This window comes from Echiichthys vipera, assembly GCF_963691815.1.
Source record: "Echiichthys vipera genome assembly, chromosome: 8".
NCBI lineage: Eukaryota > Metazoa > Chordata > Actinopteri > Perciformes > Trachinidae > Echiichthys > Echiichthys vipera.
Genome location: NC_139833.1, coordinates 15163598 through 15186591, shown reverse-complemented (window position 1 = coordinate 15186591; position 22994 = coordinate 15163598). Strand labels below are relative to the sequence as shown.

Genomic DNA, 22994 nt, shown 5'->3' with positions numbered 1-22994 from the left:
CCGCCAGACAGCGCTATGTGTAAAATATGTATACTTTAACTGAGAGGGTTTGATACAACTTAACAAAATAAGACAACCATCCCTAATCATTTTACTAATAGGTAAAATAATGGTATATATATTTCATATTGTAGTTTATATTTAAAACAAAATCAACTTACTCAATATGAGTTTACAGAAAGGGGATATTTCATGGTATCAAGTTGTGTATTCATTAGATAGACTTTTTTTTTTAGATTAGCAGCAGTTGTGAACATCTTGGATTCTCTTACATAACTACAAACATTCCTCACAGAATGGAAGAAAAAGACACAAGTGAAGGTGCATTCATAGTTGTTGTTTTTTTTTTTTCAAATAATGGGTACAAAATACCTTGTTTACATTGTACAAAAGTCTGTGCAGCAGTAAAAAGAACCAACAATCACTTTTTAAAAAACACAACAGTGATTGACTTTCAAACCAAAAATATAATAAGACTATTATCCTAAAATTCTAAACAATATGCTCCAAGAAATTCTTATTTGGTACTGTAGTTTGGCACTAGAGATGAGAGAAAAGAGCGTCTTCCCCAGGAAAGTTTCTTGGTGAGATGGAAGCATCTCTGAAACACTACGTCCAGCTGAAATTAGCTCACTCATTTAACTGAAGCTGATTTAATGTAAACAGCTGTGGAGGAAACAAGAGGCTTTGGTTACACATGCCTGATTCTCTCTGGTGAAAAAAAAAAAGTTTTTATGCGTCTACATATCCCATGAAGCAATATCCCTGTTGCCCTATTGCTAATTCAAATCATTTTCTGTATAAGTTCCTCTCACTGCTTAGAAAACATATTAGCAAAAAATAACTCCTAAAACTAACAATATTATGTACCCTAACCTCCTGCCAACAGGTGCTTTTGAAAAAACAGGCAGAGAACAATTGCAATAGAAAACGATGGCAAACACTCCATGTCACACACGCAGAATCTCTGCATTATTTATATGAAAATTTGTGATTAAATATATAATTCTTGACACTTTCCCTTCAATATCTGATCAGAAAAAAATCTTCTTAATGCTTGTAAATCTTGAGGCTTCACTGACAGCGATCAATGGCATTGCTTGCAGGGTACATGGTCCCCTCGCAGCAAATACTTCTGCCAATGCCCATAAACAGAGTAAAGATGTCTCTCTAGGGTAACAGCAACCTCTCGTGCTGCTAAACAAAAAACCTGTGCAATGTTTTCACTTGTGGCATTGCTACCTCTGAGTTGAACCATCCTTTAAGGAGGAAAGTGAACGGAGAAGGTTCTGTGCTTCTTCATTTGGTCGTAACACCCTAGCCAAGGGAATTCCAAGTTTGCATAGATCAGTATTGGCCTTGCATAGAAGTCCTCTCTACCATTCAATATGCAGCATTAAAGGTTCCCGGAACAGTTTCAACCCATGTGACAATAAACCTCTCAAATTAAATAAAGAAATGCTCTTATTAGTAAAACTAAAGGCTGTCCTGAGCATTTACACCGAGTCTAATATTCAAGGGTGAGCAGGTTCCACTGAAGATGAGCTTTCAAAAGAAAGAGACTTTGCCATTCAACTCAAGTCTGTGGCTTATTGCACTGTGTACACTACACTATTTGTGACACTGCCAATATGTTGCGATGTATGGGAAAAATGATCTTGCATGCTGCTCAATGTTTCCAATAATCCTCCACAGGCTCTCTGCTACCTCTCATGTTTGTTATTCTGATGTAATCTGTAGCAGGGAGGTATTTATCTCTTTATTTGTCCTTTCTGTACAAAGGGACAGTTTTACAGCTGTCACTTGATCAGCATGGCACACAAAACTAATGTGGGCTAGCGTAATTTAGCTTCCAACACACAGTACAAAAAGAAACTGCATACCCTGTATCGACTTTTCAATCCAACAATATTTTTTGTGATTGACTAGATATGACAAATGTGCCATGTTGAACATATTTCCCATTTCAACTGTATTTGGAATGTATATTTCAAAACACCCCAATAGAAAGCAAAACAAACGCCACACTGAAGCTTAACACCACTCAAACGGTCGAGAGGTTAAATTTGAGAAACCATGATACACAACATTGCCATTTACAGTGTAAATTCACAGTAATTACGATGCCAAGTCTGTCTTAACTGAGACACTTGGTAACTTGAATAAAAACGTGAATAACAGATCCATCTGCAGACTCAACCATAGTGCCAAAAAAACACAGCTGCTGGGTTAAACGAAATTTAACAACATTATGATAAAATGTATTTTGTGCATCATGGCATGGAATCAGAATTCGATTTGTGGGGTTTCTGTACAGGCAAGAAAAAAATCATCATAAGATGAACTGCACACTAGCTTGCTATGCAACAGGTTCCAACATCATAAATGTGACTTAAAATTAAAAGTGGATCGAATTGTTACATCTGCAACAAATGTAGAAGGCTTTCGGAAACTTTCTGGCATTTATAAAATAACAATATAACATCAAGGCATGTAATGAAAATATTGGAACAAACATCTGTATTCAGTCTATATGCAATACAGAGATTGACACTTACAGAACTGTGATTGTCCATTAAGGCGGAGCAGCTTCTGTGAAGTGGTGAAATGTCACACGGTCATTCTGCAGCATCAGTGTGATCATACTGTTCAGGAATGAGATAGAAAGTGCTCTGTGTGCTTTCCATTTAGGTTTTCACAATAAAGGCTTTCATTTGTTTCAGTAGTCTGAGTCAAGTTAGTTTCAACGGTCTTACCAAGTCACCATTATGTGGCTCTTTGTGTTCGAAAGGCTTACTTTCCATCTAGCCATCCAAACGTTTTGGGTTGAGGTAGCAATAAGACAAACATAGCAGCCCGGCTCTTTTGGTCAGTCCTCTAATCCAAAAAGACCATTCATCCAAATCCATCCCACCTAGCTTTGTGTAGATTGGAGCCCCTCTCCTTTTCCTTTAGAAATGCACAAACATTTGGTATAATCCTCACATGCTGTGGCTTCTGGCTTAGTGAGGAAAAACCCAAACAACTCTTTACATGTGAATGATCAGGCAATAGAGTGATTCTCTGTCTTCTTCTTTAAACCATCTCCATCTGTGAGGTTCATCAGAGGCAACCTCTGGTCACTGGTCCTTCCTACATTTTGGTCTGAATCTCCAGATAACCTCAGCAACCCCTGGTCCTGCTCTGAGCTGCTGGGCTCCAGGTCAGGATATATGACGAGGAAACAGGCAGTAAGGAAGCCGAGGAAAGCGCCCCCAGATGCCACTGCAGGAATGACACGCACACTTCCAACTGCGTCTACAACAGCTCCAAGGGCTGAGGCAACGAGAATCTGGCTGATATAGACCTGGAAATTGAACAAGATGGAATGACTCTACATAATCGTATACACTGGTATGACAGTCATGCTTTCATGGATGCTAATCACCACTTCTAGAGTAGAAAGCAACTATATGTATATATATGTACATCATATATATGTGATGTACATACATACATGTATATATGTACACACACACGACACACAAACGCACACACACACGTACGTACGCATATACGTATATATATATATATGAGTATGACATAATACATCATGTTACTTTAGCTCGCAGCCGAAACCATATTGTGTGTGTGTCTTGTTTGGGTGTTGCTCATTTCAATAGCAAACTCTTAGTTGGCTGGATGCCACTGGCTGAGTTTAACAAGTATGAATGCTCACCTGGCAGGACAAGATAGCGCAGTCAATGCCAAAACCTCTTCTTGTGTTTGCTGGGCTGTGGTGAATGTACTGAGGAAGAGCAGAGGAGAGACTGTCACTTCAAATGTATATCCCATAGATTGTCAATGTAGGTTTTCATTAGATAGTGTTTTAGGCTTTTAGGTGAAGTTTAAAAACTATTATTATGTTGACTAAGCTCACTGGCAAGGTAAACACTGAGTTTGTGTAACAACTGCTACATCATAAAAAGTGATGATACACAGAACAAATACAAATTTACATTGTCTTCACTTGCTATCACACACACACACACACACACACACACACACACACACACACACACACACACACACACACACACACACACACACACACACACACACACACACACACACACACACACACACACACACACACACACACACACACACACACACACACACACACACACACACACACACACACACACACACACACACACACACACACACACACACACACACACACACACACACACACACACACACACACACTCTCTTACGAACTGACTAAACTAGTTTAAATGTTCACATATTTTGTTTTGTTGTAAAGCCTGTACTGATGTACCAAGGCTATTGAACATGAACGCTTCTTGTTGTATGTGCGTAAAGTACATGCTTCTATCTCATCAGAAACGTCTTTATTGTCATTATGTTCAGGTACAATTAAATTTTGCATGGCTCTTCTCAATGAAGATAACATATAACACGTAATAAATAAAATCTGTACTAGAAAACAACAGTACTAGCAGTGTAATGTTCTAAAAGTGACACTTGAAAAATGAATAAAAGTTCACTAGTTATGCAAGGATTGCAGTTATGTCATTAATTTGATGATCAGGTGGGTGGGTTCTTAAAAACATTCTAACATTCTGATCAACACCGGATGGGTTGCGTGTTGAGCGAAATAATACATTCATTCATTCATCTTCAACCGCCTGTCCTATCATTAAGGAAAATATATTAGAGAACAGAGCTGCTATCCACTGCTGCAACAGATAATTTCATATTTCATCAGCATGTGTGTCAGTGTCCCCATTAAGAGTGAAATGTCCATGTGGGATACGGTCTTTAAAAAGGAGAAAGTAATTAATTTGGGTAGGCGGCGGGTATATTATTTAAGTGAGTACATACAGTTGGATGGCATCAGAGCTGATCCGCACATCTCTAATATACACATTAACAAATGTAAAATGTTTTATTGTGTATTGCCAGGTAGGCACAGTGTGCACGGACATGTGTTTGTATTGTCTGTTTGTGCACTTACCTCTTTGATTTCATGATACTGACCGAGTAATGCATAGGGGCAGTAGGAGATACTCATGGAAATAATGCCCATGCTACTGATCATTACCATGGCAACATAGACATTAGGAAAGATCGCCATGACAGCCGTTCCTATGGTTAGAGGGATGAAAGCTATTTAAATACATAAAATTTCCATTTATTCTTCATACCAATTAAGACAATATCCAACGTCTCCAGAATCCACTAAACTTCACTATTATTGTCAACTGACCTATTGAGAATCCCAGAGTTCCAACGATGTAGATAATCTTAATGCTCAGATCAAAATTATCCAGGTACTTCTGAAGGATTGCTGAGTGAAAAGAAAGAGACAATTGAATTATCAGTTATTGGAGACGTTTCATTCCGTCATTGTCCACTTGTTTTGTATGTAAATACAGCAGTTAAGAGGTTTAAATTTAAATCTAATAATGGAAGCTGTGTTTGCATTTTACCAGAGCAGATAGCAGCAGTAGCAGCATAAACCACCAGTCCCCAGCAGCCCATCTGTACTCCTTTGTGATAGTTCAGTAGCTCTGTGGAATTGGATGGTGCCTGAAAAAAGCGGAATAATTCCAACAATCGTACACTTGACTTGACAAATAGACTGGATTACTGATAGATTTTATATTTGGCATACATGACTTTGTGTAGCCTGCTGGGTTTATTCATCTGTTTTACTCCCAGTGGTTCATAAAACGCAGTCAGTTGGTACACCTGTCTTTAAACAAGCATGAGGATGTGTAGTTTGTGTGTAGTGTGTGTGTGTGTGTGGGTGTGTGTGTGTATTTGTGTGTGTGTGTGTGTGTGTGTGTACCGTGGGGTCTCCGTGGTAGATCACTTGCCCCATGAAATCAGTGTAAAACACAGCTTCAGCTATAATGGAGAACCATGTTAGGAGGTGACACACACACAATCTCCACAGCTGGCTCGGCATCTACCGAGGACAGAAAAGAAAAAAAGGAATCAAGCAGCAGGTAAGCGTAAAAACTTTGCTTTGTTAATCTGAAACAGCAGACCTAAGAGAAAAAAACATCACTATTAAAAGACATTTGCAATTTACTTCACCTTCAACATGGATAACCAGAGCAGTCGAACAGTTGTACCCTTGTCCGGTCCTCCCTCACTGCTGGAGCCTTCAGATGACAGACTGCTAGCTGAAAGCTGCAACTCCCGCCTGTCTGAATGCCGCTGGAGTTCACTTAGGTCATTCAGACTGCGGGAGGTGGTAATTGGGCGAGGGCTCAATGGTGCTGCCCTTCGCAGTCTATAGCGCTGTGATCCCACTCGTCCATAGTAGGAGAAAGTGAACGAGGGCTAAAGAACGAATACATTAATTTATTTTGGTTAAACATTATAAGGAACAAAGCATAATAATTTGTGTGAATATGCATCTGACAAAAACATTATCATACATGTTTACACAACATTATCCACATGATCACTATCCAAAAAAGGAATAGGCTGAAGCCCAAGGCTTAATTTTTGTCTTTTCTACACAATTCATTAGAAAATCAATAATAAGAAAAGAAAAAAAGAATCACCAAAAATCACCAACCAACATCTGCTTCTTCACATTTGTAAAATGACTATTACAGGAAATATTTAAAAAATGCTAAATGTAACTGTACCTGTCTGTAGAAGGTGTGTGGATGTGGTCGTGATGAAACGGAGGTGTTGGATGGGCGGCTCAGCAGCCTCGGGGAGGCGTGGCCTTTTATTGCATTGGAGTGGTCAGAAGAGAATGAGCCAGCACTGACACCATTGATGGTCTTGACCAGCCAGGACAGGAAAGAAGCACAGATTTACATATTAAAGACACAAAGGGAAACTGAAGACATGGGACTATATGACACACAGTAAAGGCATTTTCTGTCTCCATGTACTGCTTATTCAAAAATAGGTAAAATAATCACACATACATTTTTTGTCCTGGCAATGCAATTTTAAACCAACACAAATAACAAGAGCCACAGCAGTTAATTTCACCTGTGTTTTTAGATGTGAGTCCTCTGAGCCAGAACTTATCTGAAGGAGAGAAGAGGGGCCATTTGTTGGACCCTTAAGGTCAGGCCATGCTGGATTTGTAGGCTCTAAGACCACCATCTTGTCAGTAAGGGCAGTTAGTCCACCAGAAGGAGACGAGGACCCAGTACTGTGGACTGACGACTTGAAAACATCGTCTCGCTCTCCCATTGTCTCAGGTAGAAAGTGATGCACCTCTGGCAGAAAAAGCTGTGTGTCTGGATCAAGGTCAGAATCCAACTCGACTGTAGCATCTGGCATGGCTAGCACTGAATCACTTTTACTTCTCACTCGCTCCACAGCAAGGAAGTCCATTTCCCCTTCCTCAAGATCTGAGTCGTTGTCCTCTCGTGACGGGGCTCGAGCTGAAGCATCCTCCTCTGCAATTACATCCAGTAAAGGTGGCGTGTGGCCAACAGGCCTTAAAGAGAACTGGCTGGTAGACTCTCCACTTCCAGTGATTTTAAGCTGGTTGGAAAAAGTCAAAGGTTGCTCAGGGATACTGAGCATGTGCAATATGACAGAGACAATGAAGATGATGGCTGCAAACAGGAAGAGGACCTGTTCCTGTGATTTAAATGCTCTGCCCAGGGCTGTGCCAGTCCAGTCTAGACCACCTAGCATGTAGCCCACTGCTCCGCCAAACCCTGAGAGACAGGTATACACACAGATACACAAGTCAATTATTGTGCAAAGTCTAACAAACAAGTACAAGTACAAGCAGCCTCTGAATCTGTACTGCCTATATGTAGAAAAAAAAAAAAAAAAGCAAAACTAGGTCTCATTTCATGTTTGGGTTAAAAGTGTGTCTGTGTAATTGAATTGTAACACAGCACTCCTCAATTACATGCAGATCATTTGCCAGAATCTCATTAAATAAAGATTTAGCTTGTATAGCTTGTATAGTGAAGGTGACATGGAGGAAGTCCATGGAGATGATTATTTGCTTCTGCTTGATTGCTTATGATATGGTAAAAGCATTGTTCCTATCTGAAGATGGCATGCCAGTCCTATATTCCTGCCAATCCTCGTAAGTTCCTGTTAATTCCCATGGAAAGTTTCCACCTTGTATATTCACAGAATTTTGCAACCCTAGTTGTGCGGTGTTACGATGTATACAGTATGTGACGTGTGTATGTGTGCATGGGTGTGGATGTCCACATATGCATGTTGTCTTACCAGCAGAGAAGGCATGAATATTTAAGGCCATATCTTGCTCCTCAGTGTCAGCAACATCAAGAAGGTAAGCTCTGATTGGTCCCTCAGAGGCATCGGCAGAGAAGTCCAGCACAACCACACCTAACACAGTGAGGATGATGCCAATTGGCTGGCTGCTGGGAGTATCACCAACAGAGAGGCCTAACAAAACACCACAAAATATATACATATGGGGTTATTATTATATTGTGTAACTGGCGATCTCCTTTGAAATGTTCTACTCACCTATTAATGATCCGTTTAAGAACAGCGCCACTCCTAGCAGCACACCTACACACAGGGCTAAAATGAATGGTCTTCTACGGCCCCATCGTAGGGTGCATCGGTCACTGGCTGAGCCAATCACAGGTGTGAGGAGGAGACCCAGGATAGGACTGAGGAACCAGGTTAAACTGTAATATTGCTCAGGAAGACCTAGAAATGACACATAAACAAAAAAGTTGTGTCAAGACTAAGAAAACAATCAAAGTATACTACTGTTGGGCTGGGAGAAACCAGATTTAAATTCTATTTTTAGGAGACACTTGGTACTAACTTCTTTGCCTTACATTTGCTCTCTAATTAAATGTGACCACAACGTTAAATAATAAATGACATCATTACAGCAACATGCTTTTTTGCTTAAGCGTCTACGCTTTCATAATATTATAGCCTTGGAGTCTCCCCAGTATTTCTTAAACAATTACAGTTCAATTAAATAAAAGACATTAGAGGGCACTTAACAAAACAGGAATGTAAATGGTTAAACACAAAAGGGCAATATGTTACAGGCAGAAAAGGTTAAACACTTCACTATGCGTGTTTTCGTTCAGACAGCAGTGAAAATAAAACATGCCTTACTGTATCTAATATAGTTTGTCTTTTACACTGATCTTTTAACATATGTTATTTTGTATGACATTGAAATCTGTCAGATGTTTCTGTTAAGAAACCCATCTTTAACTCTGAATTCTTAAATACTGACTGAAGGAAAGACAGGAGCTTCCATGTTCTTTGTAATGAATTAATCATCCTGTTTTGTCCTGCCATCTTGGTAAAAAAAAACCCATCAATAAGCCAGCCTGTTTATGCGTTTGTCATTCAGGGACTTGCCATAATGACAGTGGAAGTCTGAGCAGAGACGCTGTTTTCATTTTTTTCTCCACAAAAGGTAAATGTTTTCCTAAGTTCCATTGTTTATAAAAGCATAGGACATGACAGCTCTTGCATACCAACACATAGCTAAAGAATCACTAGTGCTCTTAAGCAGCTTGGTTAAACAACACCTTTTAGGGTGGCAGGAACAGTTCAAATATGCCTGTTACAACAACTACGAAATATTCAGCCAGGAAAGTGGTGAAATCGCCTCCAGTTGTAAGAAATAAGCGTCAGCATGCACTAAAACCTGGAAACAGTCATCCTTATATTGTAGCTATATCGACATCAGTGTACTTTTACAGTGGTTTTCATTGTACCAATTTGGCTCAAATACATGTGATATTTATAGGAGACATACCATTAATTATAATAAAAAGCAACTGTCCGGCATCCTTATTTTCCACCCCTTATAAAGAAGTGGTTTCAATGTACAAATCTGAGGGATTTGAATCCAGTCAGCTAAACGGTTCTCACGGGAACAACATGTTAACCACACTGCCTTGCTCTGCTCCTGTCTTCTCCCTCTCCCTTAAGTCAACAAAACAGCAGATGACATGAAAATGCTGCTTTCTGTCTGTTTTTCCAATTGCTACTCACTCTCTCTTAATAGTCAGTGGGACTACAGCAAGACTTAACTTAGGAGTTTTTGACCTCAAGTAGCACTATGAAGCAGTTTTTTTTATGAGTTTGTCTCTGTTGTGCTTGTATCATATACATGGGTGATGATGCACAAGGAAGCACATGCACAGCTGGGTGATGTGTTGCACCTTCCCGCAAAGGGTTTCACATTATTCTACTTTTCAACAGGTGACGTAAATGAACCAATATATGCAACAATGTTTGGGCAAAGGCAGAGAAGACAAAGACTGCCAAATGGTAAAGATCGATGCACAGTGCACACAATGCAAACTTTAAATAAATAGATAAAAATTGACATTGCAAATCTTTGATGAGGATGGAAATGCGTTCAATACACGTGTTAAACCTCAAGGGTAAATGTGTTTCGATGAGAACATTGTGTGTCAACATAACTCATTTGTTTGAAAGGAAACTCCACAGGGCACCTGTAACCAGAACTACAGTATGACTCACTCATAATGTTATTTGTTTTGCAAAAAGGCCAAGCTGAACATAGATCCTGCTTGATAAATTAAATTACAAGTTGACTGTTTTTTTCATAGATCTTACTGGTATAGTAACCAAGCAAAACTATATGCTTAATTAATTCTTTCAAAAACATCCTGAATGGCGTTTGCTTTGAAGTATTTTAAACATAATCTTTCTTACAATATTGTGAATAGGGAGGAAAAGAGCGAGACTAAAATGTGCTGTGTTAGACGTTCTTGTCATACCTAGCCAGGCAAAAATGCCTTTGTTCTATTTCTGCTATGGTGGCAAACCTGACGTCTAAATGCATAGCCCCTGGATGGCCATGCTGGGCAGACAGGTTACATGACACAGTGGTGCAGCCAGGGAAACCAACAGATCTAGTCTGGCGAATGAAACAACATTCAAATTCCACAGTGTTGGCACTGTTACCCGACTACTGTTACAATATGAGTTTAGCCTGATGGCATCTCTTTTGGGATAGCTGTGGTAGGCTTCCATGTGAATCAAACCCATCTATTCTTATGTAAAGAAAATTAACAAATAAGATGCTCATAGCTAAATTAGGGCAGAGTCAGTGTTGTTACATGCTAGTAACACTCATGCAAGTTGTGCCAGTTTTACTGAATTTTCATGTGCAGATATCTATGACAATGTGAGATCACTAGAACATGTGTTTAAGCGAGAGAAGAGCAAGAGTGTGTCTGTCTTTATATGACTGTATTGTGTCTTGTTACCTATCTGCAGCAGCACTGGCGTCACCAGGGCTGTTTCCATGGCGTAGCAGAACTCACGTCCAAACATCACAGCTCCGTGCATTACCCAGCGATGCAGAGGGACCTGCATACGTCTTTCCTCTTCCTCCACCTCCTTCTCACCATCTTCTGCTTCTTCCTTGGGTTTCCTCCTCTCCAGACGGCCAGACGCCCCACTCTCCTCTGCTTCCCCTCCCATTACAGTCTGGTAATGGGTTTATTTTGCTGGAGGGTTAGTATATACAGTATTAGTGTGTGTTATTGTTACTACTATTTTCCATATATGTAAGCAGAATTGTACTATGTCATTATATTTCTTTTTATTAATCTTTATTGAACATGTTAATATAAGTTAATAGAACATGTAATGTACATGTTGTTATGTTGATTACTCACTGTGTAAGAGCCAAAGGCATCCAGACAGATTAATCAGAGTGCTTCTCTGCTAGGCAGCACCTTCTGAGTTCAAAGCCAAGGAACTGCAAATAATTTGGGAGAAGGTAGGAATCATCATTATAATGAGATTAATATTTCCCAAAATTGGTCTGGTAAAAAACAACAACATAGATTGCATACATTTTATCCTGTGGGCATCGTGTCAATATACGACCTGCTGAAGGCTCAGGAGCTCAGTGGGAGAGCAACGGTGTTCCTCACTGTGGCTTGCAGATTCAATTTAATTCAGGAAGAGCATAGAAGTTCTGCGTAGTTTGTAAAGGGGAGGAGCACAGAAGACCAGAAGAGGTGGGAGAAAGGGGGGGAGGAGGGCATTTATTTGTTGTGGTTTCCAGTAGTTGTGTTTGTGGTAAGCTGTGAGAAGGGTTAGAATAGGTCTGTGAGTATGTTTGCTGTGGCTGGTCAGTGTGTGTTAGTGTCTATGGGCATGCAGTATTTGGATTGTGTAAGATTAGTGTGTGACTCAGTAAAGTCTTTGTCCCTGTGCATGCAAGTGCACTTCCTGGCAAGTCAGGTTCAAAGTATGTGGAAAGTTCTTTACAAAGACCATCTGAGTTACACAGCAACCTGCAGAAAAACAACCAGTAAGATCGTAAGCTAAACCTCTAAAATAGAACAAAGGGTCGCATTACACTGGTGTTAGCATTACATGTCTTAGCTTGTTCATACTCTACACACACTGACAGATAAGCACATATTTTAACATTCCTTTTTTGCAAGTAGGTCGTAGTAGGTCAAGGCCAAATATTAGAAGGCTCCCAGGTGTAAAAAATATTTCAGTGCAGTTGTGTCCCATCATAGAGAAGATTTTGGATTAAGAAAAAAAGCTGCCCAGCCCTAATAAAGTACACTGGCAATACATTTAAACATAATATATCAAACTTATACTGCCACACACAACTAATGTTGTGCAATAAGCTTAAAGATTGAATAGACGTAGTATAACAGAATAAAAGGAACAAAGGATGAAGCAATTTGCCACACCTGTAACATCTGAGATTACAATAAAGGTTCTCAGTCATTAACCTTCTTGAGTCTATTAAACTTGATGCAACCATAACCTTTAGACTACACTGCAAGCTAAAAGGGCATCGGAGCAATGAAGAAAAGCCACATTAAGAAATCAACCTTCCTTACAACACCATAGCTGTTGCATCATTGTTAACAGTCTGCAGACAGATTTCATTTTACTTGAGGGATATAGTAAATACCCATTCTCTCTCGTCTTTACTCATTCAGCCTGTCTTAGGTATTCCCAATAAAGGTTAGGTCACGTATGTTTAAACAAAATAAACTTCCTTTCGATGGGAGAGATACCTGTGTAAGCTGACAGAGTAACCTATTTCTGTGTGTGGCCAGTCTACACATGTCTTGAACTTCTCCTAGTAGCAAATGCATGTTTTTTCCCAAAGACTGTACGATGTGTCTGAGGGGCTTGTTGAAGCAGCACGGACGCGTTGCGTTCAGGGGCACCTCTGCTAACGGTAACGCTGTCTTAATTTACGTCACCTGAGCTGCACCGACCTGCTCTATTAGTCTTTAATGACGAGGTACTATCTGTCATTCTAAGCAAGTGACGATGGTGCACATGGCGATTAACACCTGTCCCTGGACTAATTCATTTTAACTTTACATTGACTGTGAGTTGCCTTATTGCTAACGTTGCTAGGTTATCGTTAGCTAATAAATTAGTTAACGTTAGGCAGCTGAATAACGTAAGCAAGTTAAGACAGAGAAACTGTTTATATAAAAGACAGAAAGCTGTAACATACCTGATATTTTTGCTAACTTCAAGTAAAAGCAGTTCCTCGTTTTGTCAATTTTTGATAACGTGACAGCAAAACTCTTGTTTTGAGGGTTAGCAGGCTAACTGGGTGACCATCTGGTTCACTACACTCATCGATCCCACTGGTTTCCACAGTAACAAAGCGAGGCGTGGTCGTAAGAGGACGCACCTGACGTCATCAAGTCAATCACTTACGGACGGCATGGATTCAAAATGAAAAGGCGAGCGTATATTAACATGTTTTGATGACTTGTTGGCCCCTATTTGACTTATTGTGACTATTTTTGTCATTGTTTATTTCTTATTTTTTTATATATATTTAATTTATTATTTTATTTATATTGTTTAGCTATATTATATGTAATATTTGCACATGGCTATGCTTTTGCTGATTGTCTGCTTCATCTTAATCTGAAATATAGATTTCTAATTTGAAAAAAAGGTTTATTTACATGTAGCCTTTTAGGTCTACTCTTCAATGAATCATACCAATACACAATATACTTCGAATTACAATAATGGAGCATTTAACTTGTTTGTTTGTTTGTTTGTTTGTTTGTTTGTTTTTTCCAAAGCTCATTCTTCAAATTGAATGTAAACTTATGTGCCTAGTTTTCCATTTGAATTAACCAGGCAAAACTAATTGCAGAACTACAATGTAATGTGGCAACATTTTTGACTAGTTCACTAACTTGATCCCATCAACGTGAAACAAGGAAAATAACTCAATTGATACATAAAGCTAAGCAAGGCAAAGTATTTCTCAAGCTTGAACGACCATTTATTTCCCCCATTTGTTCCTGATAGGTTGTGATGACTGTTGATGAAACTAAACTGATAAAGTGTTTCCTTAACATCACATAATATCAAACTTTGTTCTAGTAAAACAATATAGTTGCAACCCGAACTGTCACACTGTAGCTGCTTTCAGTCATCGAAGCAGTCCATTTGAGGGATGACATGTTCTTTGGTCTCTTAATGTAATGCTCTTTGAATGGGAGGACAATGCTGCCCTCTGCTGTACAAACTGGTTACCATTCCCAGTGGATCTTCTGAAGTGATCGCCTTGTAATTCAGGCAAAAACATATCACTGTCCTTCCATGTGGTAAACAGACACAGGTTGTTTGTTTTTACATTGTGTTATTATTGTAAATGTTGCCTCCTGCTCACACTAAGCCTGACAGTAGGCCTGTAGTAAAAAGCTGATCCACTTCTGTTTGACAGTGTAGACTACAGTATGTTCCACTCTTATGAAAAGAATGCAATGGTCTCAGGGTGGTCATCAGTATCTTCTTTTGTTAAAACCAGCCCTTCTGTCCTGGCCAGTTCTAAGATATGCTGCATAAGAAGTCCCAGCTGTCATTGCTCCTTTTGCAGTGGCAATTCTGCTCACTGTCAGCCAGAGGATTCATGTGGGGATTACAGTATTAAAGAAAGTGCTGCAACAGTTTAGACTATCCCTGTTATGTTACAAAAAATGTCAAAACGTCATCAGTTTTTAAAAATGAAATGACAGTGAAAGTGTATTTAGACACTTTAAAGGTAAAATATACACTGGAGATCCAAAATCAAAGAACAAATGATTAAAACTTGATTTATTCTGAAATACTGTCATTGTTCAATGTTCAGAATTTGAACAGAACAAGCAACTCCAGCTGCAATGTTGAACTGATTTCCCATTGAGAGTCTTCGCATAATCCTGTCCTCAATTGTATTACGTGGACAACCAGCCTTTACGAGTGATTTAAATAAATCTGTGTCCCTGTAAAGTTTCAGTATTCTAGAAATCACAGACTTGGAACACCCGACCTCTCTTGCAATGGCTGAGAGGGTCATCCCTTTGGCCTTCATCTGGAACACCTGCTGTCTCAGGGTTTCAGTCACCTTAGAGCGACTTGCCATCTTGCAAAGAAACTAAGAGAGCTGCCAGATAAATAGGTTGTCCAACAATTAAGTATTGTAGTTAATTGTGACCAAGTGCCAGATTAACACCAATAACTGGGAGGTATCTGAAAGCGTTCTCTAATTTTGATCTCCAGTGTATAAGATTAGAATATGGACGATGGTATTTTGTCACTTCTTTGTGACTGGTTCAAGTATTAATACAAAGAAGTCAGTCTGGTGTTCAGTTGCATTGTTTAATCTAGCAGTTGAAAAGTCACAGGGCCAAAGTCACAGGAAGCTTTCTTGGCATGACAATAATGTTTAGTTGCAGACTAAATTTGCTGTAATTAATTCAAGTATAGTTAACAAGTTAGAATTAGAATTAGTTCATCATTATTATCAACGACAGAGTTGGCTTGTTGATTCTGAGCTCTTTACAAACTGATGTTGTTATCACTGATCAGCATGTTACAGAGTCCACAAAATATCAGACACCCCTTCCCCGGGCGACTGAGACATCTCAGTAACTTCTGGTTCTCTTCATCTCATGTGAAACAAGATTTACACTGTGTGGCTCTTGCCCAGATTGCCTCTCTGCAGTGGTGCGGGGATCTTGGTCATCATGATCATATTATTAGTGATGGCATTCGTCGTCCCTCCTGAGGCCTTGGAGCTGTGCTGCATGCTGATGATGTCACCGCTAGTCTGCTCGGGCTCTGCACGACGGAAAATATTTCTCATGGTGGCCTGAGGGAGAGAAGGACAGTCAATTATTCAGTGAGACGATGAGTAAAAAAGCAAATAAATAAGTGATGGATGGGCAAATTAAGGAGGAAGCGAAGGATGGATAGATAGATGGACAGGTGGCAGAGAGGACGGATGTTGGAATGAATGGGATAAAGTGAGGTGAGGAAGGAATGTACTGCAGTCTTACCTTAAAATTATTTGTAACAAAGCAGTAGACGACAGGATCCATGCAGCTATTAAAACTGCTGAGAGTGACTGTCAAGTGGTAGGCTATCACATGGTGAGGCATGTCAGGGTGGAAGTACACTACCACCTACAACACATAAAGACAACACAGCCATGAGATCACACACGCGCGCACACACACACACACACACACACATACACGTACACACATACATACATGCACAAACACACACACACACACACACACACACATACACATACATGCAGAAACACACACACACGGTGTTGTTACCTTAAATCAAAAATGCATTCAATCGGCAACAGATTGCATTATGATCTACTATCTAACACTGTAGTTCCCAAATGATTTGCGACTCCTTAAACGTCCCATTTTGTCTTCTTTGATTTTAAAGCTGGTTGAGGATCAGTAACTGTGCCTTTGAATGAGCCATCATGATTTCCGTATAGTTCAGATGTCACAATTATACTATATTTAGGTAGAAAGTTACAGTCATTCCCCGGCAAACTGAGCTTGTTCGGTAGGGGGGTTTAAAGAGACAGGCACTTAAATGTTAAATGTGTTTTAAACAAATATAAATGTTCCAGTAGAATTACAAAATTCAAACATGACCCTAAAAATGAGCAGAATAAATCATATACATAAACATTGTGCACATATAATGGTCTGAGTTATGAGCAGCTCAACCAAAAAAGCCTTTTCTTTCCTGAATTGTTTAAGGATTTTTAGAGAAAATTAAATATCATTTTGTAGAACAGACATATTTTCTTTCTTTTTCTTTTCATTATTGTGTGACCCCTCTAGATTTACTTTATGACCACTTCAGGGTTTAAGCCAGGGCTACAAAAACATAATATTTTAAAACAAGGCATCCCACCGGTCTCTCACTCACCTGCCTGATGTGGAAGGGAGTGAAGCAGACAGTGAAGATGATCAGAACCGTGGTCAGCAGCTGGACAGCCCTCCTTCTTCTCTCCCTGTGAACACAGTTAAAACCATCAATGTGACATCCCATTAACCGCATGTGTCCTTTTTTTTATTATAACTTACCATAAGTTTTAAGACAAGATATTTCATGATATCCTCTATGGTCTTACTTGTGTCTTTGCATATTGATAACATATCATTGGTTGTACCTGCTCTGCTGCATTAGGCGGCGGTCGGCTAGTGCCCACATAATCCGCAATGTGAAGACCATAATGATGATGAGGGGTAGAAAGAACTCAGTGATGGTAAGAAAGAGGAGCTTTGAGAGGCAGCAGCCCGGGTGTTGGAAAGCAGTGGAAAGGAGGGAGTAGGTGACCACGATGGCCAACAGCCAGACAGACACACATACACATTTGGCTACACCGAGGTTCCTCCACCGACGGGAAGCTTCCACCTGCAAGGACAAAAGAAAATATGCAGTTTTAAGTTCCTTCTGGTTTAGAAGTCAGGGTGAGAAGAATGCTCTAAATGGACAGTATGGGCTTCAACCTCATTGAGACCAATTCTGTCACCAAACTACAGGCCAGACCCACCTGCACAATGGCGAGGTAACGGTCGACACATATGCAGGTCAGAAACAAGATGCTGCAGTACATGTTGACAAAGTAGCTGAAGATGTGCAGGTAGGAGCAGGTGAGACAAGCTCCTCCACTGTAGTAGAGCAGGATGCGAGTCGGCAGAGAGAGATTCACCAAGAGGTCCGTCACCGCCAAATTAATGGTGTAGATCACAGAGGTGGTCTTTTGCTTCGTGCGAAAACAGAAAACATATAGAGCGACTGTGTTGAGCACCATGCCCACCTGTGGAGGAGGAGAGGAGAGGAGAATTGGGAAGTTTGAACAGACTTGCATGGTCGGGATGGGTTTTGAAACTCATAAAAGGATGTAGCAATAATTTACTTATACCATAAAGGGCTCCCAAATAGTGCCTACCAGAAATATGAGAGAGTTTATGACCATCAGCGCAATCCAAAGGCCGTAAAAGTCATTGTAGAGTCCCTCGTCTAAATGAGCCAGTCTTTGAAGATATGCTTCCGTGCCACTTCGGTTACTGGGGCTGCCTATTACAGGCAGGATGGGAAATGAAGTATTGGTAAAAAGCCAGGGCTCAGTGCTGTTGAATTCCATCATAACTGTGATGGTGGTGATGATGATGATGATGAAGACGATGATGGTGATGGTGATGATGATGACTGTCAGACAAAATCACACACAATGCTGTGATACAGTAAACATTTGCTTTAAATAGTAGTGTGGGTGCATTTCTATACCCATTTATGACTGTGCAGGGGCTGCGGGCTATCTCATTATGCATCAGGCAATAATAATAATAATTCAAAAATAAAAACAAAACTGAGAAACTGAAGAATTAATAGTACAAATAGTAATAATAATACTAATAAATAAATCAATTAATTAATGAAAATAAAATAATATTAAATAAGTATTTATTATTATGTATTATTTAATAATTGATATTAAAATAATATAAATAGTAATCAAAGAATAAACCAAACTTAAAGTCTGTTCTAAATGTCCAAAAACTGCCACAACAATGTCGTTTTTTAAAAGTCTGTCTTACTCTTAGTCATGTTTATCAGGTTAAAGAAGCTGGTTCCTAAACAACCCTCTTCACACACACAAACACACACGCAGACTTATTAAAATCATTTATTTATAATATAACTGTAGGGTTGTATCTATTTCAAGCAGTTTTTATTTAGAATTAGGAAATGTAGATTTTAACTCTTACTGGCACGGAGCTACCCTTTTCATAAAACACAGCAATAACACATCTACCCCTTTTTGTCCAAGACATGACCTTTTCATGGCAGCCATAACAGAAAAATAAATCCTGTGTGGTTCCTCCCTCATTTAAAAAGCTCAGAGCAGATCTGAATCTGAATCTGATCTTGTACCACAAGTAGTCATTTTGTGCCTGTGTGAATCAATCCCGATCTGCATCTGTGTTTATTTACCTCTAAGGAGGATGGTGAATTCTTCTCATAATTGGGATAAACAGAGTGGGTTTGGGTAAACTAGATACATTCTCTTTGTGGATAAATATCAGTTCTTTCCCGGTTTTAAGTCTATAAGTTTACATTCATTAATTTACTGCAGCACTGAGATCTTGACAACCCCATTAACACATTTATTGGAGAAAGGGCACTAGATGAAACCGGATTGAAGTGGATAAAGGTAGAATAAAAGCTACAATCGGTTAAACAGAAACAGGAACTGTAACAGATGCCACTGTGACAAAATGCAACGTCATCTTCAGTTTGTTTGTTTTTTCACATTTCACATGTTCTCAATGTGATGATCATTTCTCACGGTGAACACACAAAACCCTGCTGCTATGAGACTAAAAAGTTAAATTAGACACTTGAGTTAACTGCATGACCCCTTTCATATGGTGCTTTCATCTGTGAGGAGGAAAATATGCAAATATGACCTAAAATCTACCAGGTGTGAGTATTACAGACAGCAGAGGACATTCAGGGACTGTGACACGTTACATAGATAGATAGATAGATAGATAGATAGATAGATAGATAGATAGATAGATACAAAGGTGGGAAAGGATCAGAGTAACAATTAGCATAAAAACATATATCAAATAAAATAAGCTAACATAAAATAAATCAAACAATTAACTAAGCGTCTTTTGCACTCTGTCACGCTTAGTTAATTGTTTGATTTATTTTATGTTAGCTTATTTTATTTGATTTATGTTTTTATGCTAATTGTTACTCAGATCCTTTCCCACCTTTGTATTGAAACTGTTGCACAATAATTTCCCTCGGGATAAATAAAGCTTCATGAATCTTGAATAGATGGATAGATGGATAGATAGATAGATAGATAGATAGATAGATAGATAGATAGATAGATAGATAGATAGGTTTCATGAATAAATAAGACTAAACATAATGTGAATAAAATCTGATTCACTATCACAAGTGGCTAAATTCAGTCACAAGCTAGTGCATACAATATTGTTGTAACATTACAATAATGCTCAGCACACTCAGTTAGCTAACATTACTTGCAGCTATTTCATCAGTATAAAGTGACATAACTTGAATAAACATAATATGAATGAAACGTTAATACAATAATTTGCCTGTGAACATTTCTGCCTGAGTCACATCATGGATTTTCATCAGAATTGGTGTTGTTTAACAATGAAGACAACGACGCTCATGATCTCATGCTAAAACATCACATGAAATTAAACATATTTTCATGGAGCCTCAGCCCAAAATTGTCTAGAGGCTGGCATGCAACTGCATCCTTCCATGCCTCCATGACAAATGTAGTTTAATTGCTTGTGTGAGTCCCAGACTGGATAGGTTTGCGTTGTGTGTGTGTATGTGTGTGTGCTTGTGGTTCACAACTAATCTTTCACAGCAAAAATAATAATCGGGCTCATGACAAATGTAGTCTATTCAGACTAATGAGAATAACATGCTCAGCTGAGGGTGAGGCATGAATAATGTGATTTATCTGCATTAACAAGATCAGTCCAGCCATAGAACATTGAGACCAATGAAGGAAATAAATGGGTGTTTTCACAGCAACATCCTCTGATATTGTTAAACTAACTGGGAGCTAGTTCATCATCATTAACAACGCTTACAAGTGTTATTGCTCTGGGGAAATTGTTTGTTAAACCACTTACTTCATCTGTTCAGAAACAAATGTCAGTGACAAGTACCTTCCGCGGGTTATCAAAGCTGGTCTTTGGAAAGATGAATGTTGAGCAGCAACATATCCTGACCTATCTATCCAAAGTTAAAGTTTTGGTTGGGTGTGTAGTCTGAGTTCTGTTGCCACTGTGGTCGCACCCAAAAGTGATGTCATGGTCTCCTGGAGTCCACCTTTACATCACTGCTTGCCTGGGTCCAGACCTTTGAGTGATATCAGGCAAGGTGAGGAGTTCAACCACTGGAGGTCAGCAAAAACACAATTTCCAGGGGGTGTAAGGTGGCATAACAAGGTCAAAATTTCATTTGTCCAGCACTTTGGTATGGGACCAAACACCAGGGAGTGAAGAAATTGTAACATCAGAAAGTTTTTGCCACGTTTTTAGGTGTCAGGAGTGAAAATTAGTCATCCTCAACATTTGTTGTGTTATGGTTTTAGAATGTCTTAGACAGTTGGGGAACAATAAGATACATAGACAAAGATCTGTTCAAAGATTAAAACATGAACATTCTAAATGTGTCCCAATTTACTTCCTGTTGCAGTTTATGTGACTGACATCAGCTGGCAGGAAGTTAACAAGGACCAAGGATGTTGCCTAGAAAGGAAATTCCAAAAGGTCTATAGGCTGATATTTTTCCTTGCCAACCATCATGTTTTTCCCAAATGATGTGCAGCTTTTTGGGAATTCTGTTATCTCCAATGGCTTGGAAAAGAGTGCATATAGCTGGACAAATAACAGCTAAATGGGGGGAAAAAATCCCCGAAAATAATCTCCCCTGGGGAGACCCCCTGGATGTAGACTTTCCCTGCCAAATACCTGCAGACTTATGACATTCCCATCAGCCTTAGCTTAACTAAGTATGCATTTAGTGCTCATAAGCAAATGCCAAACTAAATTCTAAACTAAAATGTGTTAGGATTGAGCACAGAACTGCTAGTATGGCTGATTATTCTTGTTTATCTAAGGCTTCTTTCCTGCAGTGGCAACATTCCTTTGTAACAACTACTGTATACCTTTTATGTTGTGCATGGTAGTGTAAAGTTCACGATTTGACCTTGCAGTTTTGGGGTCACAAATTAAAACGCTTAGACCAACTGTTGGGCTGGCTAAACTGCCGTATAGATGTAAGACTGGAACACAAGTTTGTGTAAGCCTCTGATTTGAGTTTACAGTACAATATCAATCTAATGCATCACTGCTGCTATCCCGTTGTTGCTCTTCCTCTTCTGACATCAAACACTGTGGTGATGCAGTGACTGTAAAGTGATATTGAGAGAAGAGCAAAGGGCCCAGAGGCAGATCACAAATAACACTGTCCAAATAAATTCAGCAGCGTGGGAGTCCCCTTTTCTGTGTGTATAAGATTGTGTGAAAGAGAGAAATATATAGAAAGAGAGGCGGACAGGGTGGGATAGTGGAATACAGATCTCACTCTGTCCTGCATCAAATTATAGCTTCACAGAAAAGCCCCTCGAGGCAAACAGAAGATTTTGTTGCTGCTGTAGTTGTACTTGTGCTTGCAATAAAAGTTCACAGGAGCCTTTCTGTGTAATATATTACAGACACTGGGGTTGAGTGTAATGGATGATTTTGCTTGCTAATTCAGTCTATTTCATGTGACAATTATCTACTTAATATTGTACACTGACTTTACTTGTGACAGGGACTAATAATGACCCAGTTTAGTGATTTTTGGCATTACAGTACTCACATTCTTTTGATTATAGCCTGTTTTCCTCAATGAGACACAACCAAATTCCTTTTCCACTCTTTTAAAAACAATATACGGTTTGTACCCACACTTTATCCACGGCTGAAGACAACTCACCTCTAGAGAAAACGCAGAGACTGGCCAGTTGAAGCAGTGGACGAACCCCGGGACAAGTCAATTCTGTATTTGCTGAAGGTGATGTGTCCTTGTGTCCGTCAAGA

The 22994-nt window shown here is 39.3% G+C and overlaps 2 protein-coding genes across 3 annotated transcripts; both read right to left on the bottom strand.

The window, feature by feature from the left end:
* Positions 1-365: 365 nt before the first annotated feature.
* On the bottom strand, positions 366-13634 carry LOC310950417 (solute carrier family 45 member 4-like). 2 transcript variants are annotated; one of them, XM_083918219.1, is made up of 15 exons: positions 13514-13634; positions 11862-11986; positions 11682-11764; positions 11268-11510; positions 8512-8700; positions 8248-8427; positions 7033-7715; positions 6675-6815; positions 6112-6360; positions 5861-5980; positions 5499-5598; positions 5276-5356; positions 5024-5154; positions 3719-3787; positions 366-3346 (listed from the first exon to the last, which is right to left on the bottom strand). In XM_083918219.1, the coding sequence occupies exons 4-15, from the start codon at positions 11482-11484 to the stop codon at positions 3044-3046; spliced, it is 2463 nt and encodes an 820-aa protein (XP_083774345.1). In that variant the 5' UTR covers positions 11485-11510; positions 11682-11764; positions 11862-11986; positions 13514-13634; the 3' UTR covers positions 366-3043. The 2 variants fall into 2 exon arrangements, with proteins under 2 accessions (XP_083774345.1, XP_083774346.1); XM_083918220.1 differs by lacking the exon at positions 13514-13634 and having other exon boundaries at positions 5111-5154; positions 11862-11998.
* Positions 13635-15973: 2339 nt separating this feature from the next.
* On the bottom strand, positions 15974-18481 carry LOC310950236 (G-protein coupled receptor 20-like; the record flags this gene model as incomplete). Its single annotated transcript, XM_083917930.1, has 6 exons — positions 15974-16159; positions 16347-16472; positions 17257-17341; positions 17501-17745; positions 17885-18151; positions 18284-18481. The coding sequence occupies 6 exons, from the start codon at positions 18479-18481 to the stop codon at positions 15974-15976; spliced, it is 1107 nt and encodes a 368-aa protein (XP_083774056.1).
* Between the last annotated feature and the right edge of the window lie 4513 nt (positions 18482-22994).